This window comes from Myotis davidii, unplaced genomic scaffold, assembly GCF_000327345.1.
Source record: "Myotis davidii unplaced genomic scaffold, ASM32734v1 scaffold668, whole genome shotgun sequence".
In the NCBI taxonomy this organism is placed as follows: Eukaryota; Metazoa; Chordata; class Mammalia; order Chiroptera; family Vespertilionidae; genus Myotis; species Myotis davidii.
In genome coordinates this window covers 354,477-365,323 of record NW_006299394.1, presented here as the reverse complement: position 1 = coordinate 365,323, position 10,847 = coordinate 354,477, and the positions used below count along the sequence as shown (strand labels likewise).

The window sequence follows — 10,847 nt, the reverse complement described above, 5'->3', positions numbered from 1 at the left end:
CAAAACAGCAAGTGAACCCTCCTAGCCAGCCAGCGGTGTGGGAGGAGACTGGACTTGGGGTGGTAAACACAACACAATATACAGATGATGTTTATAGAACTGTACCCCTGAAACCTATATAATTTTATTAACCAATGTCACCCCAACAAATTCAACTTTTTTAAAAAAGGAGACAGCCTATGCTAAGGAAAGCATCCCTACAGCCCGCCGCCTAACCACAGCCCCAGCCCCGGGCCCACGGGAAACCAGGGCCTGGGCATTAACTCTGCGCCATGGCCGTCCTGCGCCAGGTTCTCTCCTGGGCAATCATGTGAGATCCAGCAAGGAGCTTGTTTTTAATTATAGGGAGCGGGTGAGCCCCAATCAATCGAACCCTGCTTCAATTAGTACAATGATCATCTGGGTCATTATTTTAAGTGTTTGCATTTTCTACTTAAATAAGGTCACTTTCAATTTGGTAAACACTCCCAAGTCATCATCTTAATTCGCGGCCGCCACCGAGGAATGCTGAGTAAGTAAACAATCAGGCGTTGGCCACGGCCGCTGTCCACCAGGGCTTATTCATGGCTCTCCTGGCACTGACGCAGGAGACAGGACCAACCACCGGAGACGTTCACGCATCCGCCGCTCAATAAATATTTATGACCCACCAGGGGCCAGGCACCGTGCTGAGCTAAATATAGCCTTCATTACTTTATTAATAATCACAGCTAAGCTCGATTTGAATGTTTTAAAGAACGAAATCCTATTTTCTTAATTGGATGACACATTCTAACCCTAAGGGGCTCTCCCCTCCATCCGGCCCAAAGACCCAGCAGGTAGGTAGTGAGTAGAAACTCACGCTAGATGCAGTCACGATTTTAAAAGTCTTAGGAGAATACAAACGCTAAGAGAAGGTTCATATCAACGCACTCAGATTTTTAAAATACATTTGGGTTTGTGTTAAGGGGAGTAGCTCATACTTGTTCAAATGGTTTTAAAAACACCAGCGTACCCATATGTTGCAAATGCAGGCGGCACTGTGCAAACCGGAGAGCAGTCAGAGGGCGCCCTGGCTCATTTCAGAGGAGGCTCTCCCGCCTCGTCTTCGCTGACAACACCCAAAACACGGCACCCTCTCTCTCAAGACCCAAGGGAAAGCCCCTCTGAGAGGGAACCCAAGTCATTTCAGGCGCCTCAGGAAGGAAGGGAGTTGGACGGGAGACCTCCCTGTTCCCTCCCCGGCCCATGGGTTCAGGGCCCAGTGTAACCTGACCACACACACTGCAGCCCCAGGGACAGCCCCTTTCACACAAACCCCCCCCACCCCCCCAGGAGAGGCAGGGCCTGCTCCTCAGCCAGGCATTCCCCTGACCCTGCTGACATCACAAAGGGGTCAACTGGCCACCCCATTGTCACGTGGCTGCCCCCTGGCTCCCCTTCACTGGCCGACACAGGGCCAGGGTGAGAGCTTTCAGAGCCCTGTGGGCAGCCTTCCAGGAGCAGCCTGGGAGCCAGCCACCTGGCTGGGCGGGCGGGGAAGCGCAGGGCTGGCCTCGCGTTTCAGCTTCTGTTCGCTTCTCCTGTAATGGAAAATCGCTTCGCACAAAGCTAGACTGCTAGTTCTTTCCGGCGCCCCTCCCCCGCCCGCCCCTCCACAGCCTTCGGAGGGACAGCCGGCCCGTCCCAGAAGGTGGAAGGAGAGAGCAGTCACGCGTGGCTGCCTACTATGTCCCCTGCTTCAGGCCCTGGGCCCAGGTGGTTACTCTTTTCCTTCGGAATGGGACTGGTGTCGGGGTCCAAGTGTCCACCTCGTTGTCAGTGTCAAGCCCAGGAGGTGATCTGCTCGGGGACCCAGTTAAAGGAGTACCCCCCTGACATCCCCCTGAACACCCGGCGGCTCTTTCTGAACAACAACAGCATCACCTATTTGCCAGCCATGAATCTAGGCCTCCTTAGCGACCTCGTCTACTTGGACTGTCGGGACAACCTGATCAGCGAGGTGATGGATTACACCTTCATCGGGGTCTTCAGGCTCCTCTACCTGGATCTCAGCTCCAACAACCTGAGCTGGGTCTCCCCGTACAGCTTCTCCATGCTCAGCAACCTGGTGCAGCTGAACATCTCCAACAACCCTCACCTGCTCGCTCTGAATAAGTACACCTTTGCCAACACCAGCTCTCTGAGGCAGCTGGACCTCAGGAACACCGGCTTGCAGACCTTGGACCACAGTGCCTTCCAAAACCTCCTCACCCTGCAGACCCTGTACCTGAGCGGGAACCCCTGGAAGTGCAATTGCTCCTTCCTGGACTTCACCATCTACTTAATCGTGACCCATCTGAACCACCCAGGTGAGGACGTGCTGGGTGTGGGGGAGGATGTGCTGGCGTCAGACCCCTGGGTTCCAGAAAAGGGAAGTCATAGGATGTCCAGGCCTGGCCGGTGTGGCTCAGTGGTTGAGTGTCGTCCCATGCACCAGGAGATCACAGGTTCGATCCCCGGTCAGGGCACATTAGCTGCCCTTGGGAAACTCAATTTCTCTGAGCATCAGAGTGGGGACAATTTCCCTGAGCCCTAAAGTGGGGACAATAATGTTACCAAACATACAGAGGTGTCGTGACACCATGAAACAGTGTGTGTGGAAATGATAAAGGACCAGTAGGGCAAAGTAATACAGGGACACTGTATTCCACGGGAACTATTTAGGCTCAGTGACCCGCTGTTTCGCGATCTAAGTGCCCTCAGTCACTCACAGGCAGTAGAAAACCCATAGTACGATGTATAGAGGGGGAAGTTTGATAGGCAAGACGGGGGCACGTGAGGACCTGGACAGGGAGAGACAGGGAGGGGAAGGCCGGGGACAGACTTTGATAAGATAGCACCTTTGTCTTCAAGGTGCTCCCCTCATAAGGCAGACGGGGACGGCCTGAATTGGGAGAATGGGCCACGCGTGCCACCATCCCAGCAGGGAGATGTCAATGTCACAGGCAGATTCCCAAGTCTCATCTGGTAGATTTCTATCCACTGTCCCCACCCTCCTGTCATGGCCCCTGGGCTCCCTGGTGCCTCCTCCCTCATCTTTCAGCCCAACCTACCTAGGACTGAGCTGGGCTATTGGGCAAGTTATGGACACAGGAGTTCAGACCCTGAGAACAAAACCTAAGTCCAGATCAAGGCTTGGCCATGGGGCTGGGGCGTGGCCAGCAGAGCCAGGTGGCTGTTGCTGAGTCTGGAACTGAATCTTCACCGAAAGACAAGCCCCACCTCCAGAAACAGGTGTGGACACGCAGGTGGCTTCCTATGGACGAGGGCAAGGAGGGCAGCCCCACTGTGGGCAGGCACGGCCCGGGGAGAAAGAATCTGGGATGTGGAGAGAACCGAGCAATACCTCTGCCCCAGGATCTCCCCCTCCCCTGCTCCCAGGGGGCTGAAATTAGCCATTTCAGATTCACCCTTCTGAGTCCCCAAATGCCCTGATCTAGAAGAGGACCCTACAAAACTACATGAACTTCTGGCCCAAATTATACAAGTGCCCCTAACCCTTTATTAGCTCTCTGAGAGGGAGGAGGGAATTCCTGGGAGAGCTTACCCTGGAACCTTGAAGGAAGTCGGGGTCCAGGGAAGAATGGAGAGGCCCTAAAACAAAAGGCGCCGGGCAGGGCAACAGCGAGTCTTTCCCAGGTCACCTGTCGGCTAATCTCGCCCCCCAGAGTGGCTGTAGAGGGTGCTCCACTCTTCAGACTTCAGGATAACTCACTGAGTAGGAATATCGAAACTTTGATGCTATTACCAAAGGTCTTACCTAAAGAAACCCTCCAATGAGTTAGTCACCAGATGCACTGACAACCATCAGTTCTCAGAGTTGAGGACTCACTTTGGAGCCCACACACCCCAGCAGTGGAGGTGCGCGGTCGTGTGCCGGCTGCCGGGCGCTCTCGCAGGTAGAACAGACCCACCGAGGCCAGCAAAGAGGACGGCTCCTGCCGGACTCTAATGTTCCAGTCGCTACTGCTACTGGAAGGTGGGAGGGCCACTGAGCTCTGACGGACAGCACTCAGCGCTCCCTCGCGGGATGGGTCAGAGCCCCTGGGGATGCTCTCAGAAGCGCACGTGACGCTACGCTCCTGGGTTGAAGGACCCGGCCTCTGCATCCCCTGCCCTGCCACCCCAAGGTCCGGTCCAGCGCTGCCCAGTGGAGACCATCTAGATCCGAGCTGTCCAGTCCAGGGGCCATGTGGGGCCACTGCACTCTTGAAATATGGCCAGGGCAACTGAGGAACTGAATTTCCCATTTTACTTCATTTCAATTCATCTAAACGGCCACGGGAATGGCTAGTGGCTACCGCATTGGTCAGGCCACCTTTGAATACAGGCTGCTTAAGAACCCAGCTCCTCGCCATGACCAGTTTGGCTCCGTGGATAGAGCGTCGGCCTGAGGACTGAAGGGTCCCGGGTTCGATTCCAATCGATGGCACATGCCTGGGTTGTGGACTCAATCCCCAGTGTAGAGCATGCAGAAAAAGAACCCAGCTCCTCACAGCATGGAGCTCTCCCACATCCAAGTTCAACACTCCCCCACTGCCATGGGGCAGCCCACAGTCCACTCAGCTCACGCTCTGGATGTGTGTTCACTCTGTGGCCAAGCTGTTGGGGTCCTTTATCACAGAGGACAAAGGCGTAACTCCTGTCTTTAATGAGACAGTGTAGGGACACAGTGAGAGAAAACAGAGCCAGAGCACAGTCTTGGTGCCCGCGCTGCCCGGGTGGCTCGGGGCGAGGCCCCTCTGAGTCTCCAAGTCCCTCTGTGCTCGGGGTAGGGGAGCTGGGTGAGATACTCGCTAAAGCCCCTTCTGGCTGGCAGCCCAGGGACCAAAACAGAGAGAAGATGCCCTTGGAGGAAGTGAGGGGGAGCCCGTGGTCAGCAGACAGGTCCCAGCTGTGCCTCGGAGGGGCAGTGCCAAGGGGGGTGTCCGTAGAGATGAGGCCCTGGTCACACAGTTAAGGGGTATGATCGCGAAGCAGGCAGTCTCTAAGTCTGCCCTCCCGGGGGAACTCCTGTCTTCCTGCCTCTACTTGACCAGAACAACGCCTCCAACACCCACCCACAGGCCCCCGACTTTCCTCCCAGGCCTGACCTGCTTAACCAGCGGTTCTCAAGCTCTAACAAGCCAGGAACCCCAAGTCCAGAGTCTGACCAGAGAGCTGGGGGCACAGGTGCGCCTCGGCCATTTTCTGAGGACCCTGTGACCATGGCCTGTGTTCCAGACCCTCGGCGGCTGCTCCCACATGACCTGCGCTGCGACGTTAGTGGTCGATGATGTAATGAAACACCTGCCTCGTGGGCATTTGCGATGTGACAGGGGACAGTCAGAAATAGTGAGAACGCAGAAGGGGCAGGTACCAGGGGTGGGAGGGGACAGTTTCAGGACAGGGTCCTGTGTTGGTTCTCAGTCATGGTCCTGAGCAGTCCTGCTGGGGTGAGGTCTGGGCAGCAGTGCCAAGAGGCCGGGCGGAGCCCCCTGGGACGTCTGCAGGGGGCAGATGGCTCGGGCCTGGCTGCTTCGGGTCCAAGTCATTTGAGGGCGTCTGAGCAGAGAACATCTTAGTCCTGCATTCAGAGCTGCTGTCATTGGACAGTGGCCACATTTCAACCCAGAAAGTAGAAAGTCACCCATGACTTGCCAAAACGTAGATTTCCAGAATGAATTCAGGTCCTCGCACTCTCCGATGACAATCTCCTCCATCAGGGGTTGCAGTGGGCGGACTGGTGGAGAGCCAGGGAGCCAGGGAGCCGGAGGCAGGATAGCGCTCCGCCAGCATGGCCCCCACCTTCTCACTGGCACCTGGCCTGCTCCCTCCAGCTGTCAGCTGGGCCACAGCTGAGTTGATGACCCTACGCCATCCAGAAAATCCAAGAAGCGATGGGGGGCCAGTGCGGTTCCGGAAGGGTCCTGGTGATTCCCCCGGACTCAATCCCGGTGGGATCCCTGAGCAGGTGACCTAGGTTCCCGGGAGCTCAGGAAGGCCAGGCCTCCAGGCACTGCCCCTCGGGTTCCCCTGTACTCAGGCTGCAGGGCAGCAGTGTTCGGTGGGCCAAAGCAGCCATCGGGCCTCCTCGTCTCCCTCTGGGGGAAGAGCTCCCCGTGCCGGAGGTGGCCCAGCAGCCTGTGGGAGCAGCTGGGCAGGGCCAGGGGACCAGCCACGAAGGGCTGTGGTGACTTTCTGGGGACCGTGCAATGTATGCTGAGCCACGGTCCCTTTGGCAGACCAGGGAAGAAGCAGTTCCTCTCGGATCCATGGGGTTCAGGCTCCCTGGGCACCTGCACGAGCAGCTGTGGCTTTGGGCCCAGAAACTCTTGCTTCCCAGCATCAGATTCTGGCACATGGATCTCACCTGTGAGCAGCGTGCTACATGTGGATGTAAACAAGGGTGGGTTATGTCTCCTTAGGAACTATTTGCAGGAAGAATTTAAACATTAATGACGCTTGTAATTACACCTGGGAGCTTTAACTGGGGCGAATGCCCTGGCCCGTGGAATGGGGCGGAGCGAGGGACTGCATGGGGCCCGGTCACCTGTGTGCCGTGAACAGGCCTGGAGTCGTGCAGTGCACATGTGCACACGCTGCCTGGTAGCTCTTGGTCAGAGGCAAGGAGATCAGGCAAGCCAGAGAGGGGATACTTTACAAACGATGTCTTCACTCTGCAGCCTGGGAATAATTACAGCTACCCGTGGGGTGACAGGGGTTAGTTTGTAAAACTAACTACACGTCAGGCACTCCAGGCCAGCAGATGACTCTATAGCCTCTATGCCGTCACACCAGATGAGGGGAAGGATGGATAATTAAAGAAAAGGAAATGACCTGACACAACAGAAAGCAGCAAAGTGGAGGGGAAGGGTCACAAATAAGTAGGGTGAACAGAAACAAACAGAAATGCTAATGGGCTGATTCAAATGCATGGTTCGCTAGACTGGGTGAAAAGCAAAATCCAGCTCCCTGCTGCTCACAAAACTATACCTTAAATGTAGGAACGTGGGAAGATTGGACGTAAAAGGGTGGGAAAGGACACACAAGGGGGAGCCTGGCCGAGGAGATTCCATACGGCCCTCTAATGTCACCAAACAAAGGAGACCGTAAGGCAAGAACTTGAGATGATGAGGAAAAGTTCAGCGAGAAAGGGTAACTATCCCAGGAAGAGATGTCAGGTGTAACTTCCTGCATCTAGTAACTTAGCTTGAAAATTCGTAAAGCTAAACGAGACAGAACCATATGGAGAAGTCGACAAATGCACATTTAACTGGTGACTTTATTATTTTTTAATATTTTTTACTGATTTCAGAGAGGAAGGGAGAGGGAGAGAGCGAGACATCGATGATGAGAATCATTGATTGACTGCCTCCTGCACACGCCCCGTGGGGATCGAGCCCACAACCCGGGCATGTGCCCTGACCAGAATCGAACCGCAACCTCCTGCTTCACAGGTTCGATGACCGCACTTCTCTCAGTAACGAACGCACAGCTAATCGACGAATAGCAGCTCCGAGAGGACAGTTCTGAAAAGCCAGTAAAGTCCGTAAAAGTCAGAAAAGATCAAAAATCGGTGACGATATAGAAGAGCTCTGTAAAACCGCAATCTAATTGACATCCGTGCAGCAATGTACCTAATAAAGACAGAACATGTTTTCAGGACACATGCCAAATGCACTGAAACTGACTTTATCCTCCGCCATAAAGCAAATTCTCAATCAATTCCAAAGGCTTGAAATCATAGAGTATGTCTCTGACCGCAGTAGAACTAAACTAGAGCTCAATAATAAAAATATTGCTATCTAGTCCCCCGAGTATTTAAAAATCAACTACTTCTCTCAATGAATGGCAGTTCCTATTAACAGGAAGGATAATGATCAGACACGGGTTACAGGAGCTAAAGTCGGCTTGTGGGGTAGGAAACAGTGCACCCTTTCCTGGTGAATGACCACCACGCGGCGGGGCAATAAGGGCGACAGGAAGAAATGCCGCAGGTGGGCATCGCTGGGGACAGTATGTCCTCTGAGCGACGGGGTGAGTTGGGGAAAGGCTCCTGAGAGCGGGTGCATTTACACTCCACCTTAGAGGACAGAGAGGAACTGATCATAAACTTGGGGGCAGGCGCTGGATGCGGAAGGAAAGGTGTAAGGCAGCTCTGGGCGGGCAAAAGCAATGGTGGGGCAGGAGGCCCTGAGGGGGCAGGAGGCCCTGAGGGGGCAGGAGGCACAGAGGGGGCAGGAGGCACGGAGGGGGCAGGAGGCACGGAGGGGGCAGGAGCCGAGAGTGCTGAGAAGTCGGTGGGAAGGTGGAAAGGGCAGGTGCTCCAGGCTCAGGGCCGGGCCAGGTGCCCAAGGTGATCCGAGGCCGTAGGGGAGGAGGAGGCTCTGAGACAGAGCCCTGGGCACAGCTATGCTTGCGGCAGGGAAACCCCAGGCGCGTGCGAAGGGGACCACTGCTGGGAACCTGGGGAAAGTGGGCATAGGGGCCTGCTGGGGGGACAGGTGGCACCTCCCAGGGACAGGGAAGTAGGGGAGAGAAAGTCAGTAGAAAAACCCAGGCGCCCTCCCCAGGGCCCCCCACACCCTCACTAAGAGCAGCCCAACACGCCTGGAAATCGCTGCCTAAGGGCTCCTTTCAAGGTGGCGCTCCAAGTGGGGAAATGAGTGTTTCATGTTTAGTCTCTTCTCTGCAGCCCGAGCCCCAATTTGAAAGCCAGCTCTTTTTAAAAATGGAATTCGATAACCTCCCCCCCAGACGCACCCAGACCCTCAAATCCCACGTTTCCTTCTCAGGCACATCTCTGCATGTTCCATGTTGTGTCTGCATGTTCCATGTTGTGTCTGCATGTTCCCATGTTGTGTCTGCATGTTCCCATTTGTGTCTGCATGTTCCCAGGCAGGTGACAGAGCCCCCTCCTGCCTCACCCACCACACCCCGGGCCTCCCAGCACCCCAACTGACCGGGCTGACCGCGAGGTGTGGAGCACTGTGTCTCTGCCCCTGACGGCAACTGGAGGGAGGCCCAGGACCCGCCCCTTCCCTCTCCCACCAGTCACCTTGGGGAGGGCGCCCCAGGTGTCCACACTCAGACTAGAGAGGGGCTCCCTTCCTTCCTCTCCTCCCCTCTGTCACAGACACCTTGCCGGCATCCCCTCCCAGAGGAGCCCTCCCTACACACCCACGGGAGGCCCTCCTGGAGGTGACACAGTGTCCCTGGAGGTGCAGGGTCCCAGCGGCCATGTGCAGGGGCAGCGTCCAGCTTGGACAGGACCTTGTCTCGGCCTGGCTCCACTCTCCTGCCACACTGCCCACTGCCGGGTCCCCTTCAGCTCCAGTCACGGCTCCTTTCTCACCTTCTCCTGCTTCTCAGTCTAACACAAACCCGATTCCCCTCACTTCCTGAGCGAGGAGCTCCATGCCCTACAGGGTCTGGAGTCCCACCCTGAGTTTAGGGGGAGCTGCTCTCCGCCAGCTCTGAGGCTCCCACTTCTGCAGAACACGCTGCGATCGCTTAGTGAGACGTTCTCATCTTCCTGTGCTGCCTGGATCCTGGGGTATCTAGAACCTTCCAGATGCGCACCAGCTCTGAGTCTGTTTCCTTCTGGGTGAAGGAGGAGGATACCGTTTCGTGTGCGGGTGGCGAGCACAGGGGTGGGCTGTGTAGTGTCCATGCTCCGTGGCCATCTTGCTAAGTTTCCAAACCCTCCCGCTCCTGTTGTGGGGTCTGGATCTCTGAGGACTGTTGGAAGCAAAGCCCATTTTCGGAGGTGACCCGAAGGAAGCTAAGCTGGGGCAGGAGGCGGTCCTGGACTCCACGCTTCCCCATCTTCATGCCACAGAGCCCCTGCGGTCTCAGGAAGCTGCAGACCCTGACCCAAGAGGGCTGGGCGGGGCCTGAGATGCTGCATCTGATGAGGCCCAGGTGATGCCCCCAGCCCACACCCTGAGTAGCCAGGCTCCAGGCTGCCTCTCCAGGTGCCCTTTGACCTCGGGACGCCGGGGGTTCCGCCATTCACCATGTCCTGCTGTGCTTCTCCTCCAGATGATCAGAACGCCACGTGCGTGGAGCCCGCAGAGCTGGCCGGCTGGCCCATCACGCAGGTGGGGAACCCGCTGCGGTACATGTGCATCACCCACCTGGACCGGCGGGACTACATCTTCCTGCTGCTCATCGGCTTCTGCATCTTCTCGGCGGGCACCGTGGCCGCCTGGCTCACGGGCGTGTGCGCCGTGGTCTACCAGAACGCCCGGCGCAAAGCGAGCGACGCGGAGGAGGAGGACGAGCACGGGCAGCCCGTGGAGGTCAGCAGGCGCATTTTCCAGAGAAGGTCGGACTCGGGCCAGGACGGCTTCCCTCAGCTGATCTAGGCTCCAGGGGCCACTCTCAGGCCTGCCCTCCCAGCCCCCCGCCCCGCTCCCGCCGCACCCACTCCTGTGGGGCTGTCGTAGAGGCTGGAGCCTATTAGTAAAATAAAGTTTTGATGGCAGAAAAGTCTGGAAGCACCGGTGCAGCATCCCAGGACTGAGGGAGTCACGCCAAAGCAGGCGCTGGTGTTTAATGAGCACCAGTCCGCCCTCCGTGGAGGGAGAGTCAGGGAGCATAGGATGAAGATGAGCCCTCCGAGGGTAAGCAATTGGGGAGGGGGGTCCAGCATGAAATGAATCATGGGGAGAAAAATACCGGACACAGTGGCAAGCGCTGACACTAAGAAATTCGCCCACGGGTGCCTCCACGCTCCCTCCCGTGATGATCACAGTGACCCCATAACGTTCACAGGAGCTCACAGTGACAGTGAGGCCTGGGCAGGTCCAGCACCTGACCGGGGCCGGCCAGGCAGCCGC

At 56.7% G+C, this 10,847-nt stretch overlaps 1 protein-coding gene across 1 annotated transcript; it reads left to right on the top strand.

The window, feature by feature from the left end:
• Window positions 1-1,707: 1,707 nt before the first annotated feature.
• LRRC52 (leucine rich repeat containing 52) lies at window positions 1,708-10,373 on the top strand. Its single transcript, XM_006774987.2, has 2 exons — window positions 1,708-2,330; window positions 10,048-10,373. The coding sequence occupies exons 1-2, from the start codon at window positions 1,709-1,711 to the stop codon at window positions 10,371-10,373; spliced, it is 948 nt and encodes a 315-aa protein (XP_006775050.1). The 5' UTR covers window position 1,708.
• The last annotated feature ends 474 nt before the right edge of the window (window positions 10,374-10,847 follow it).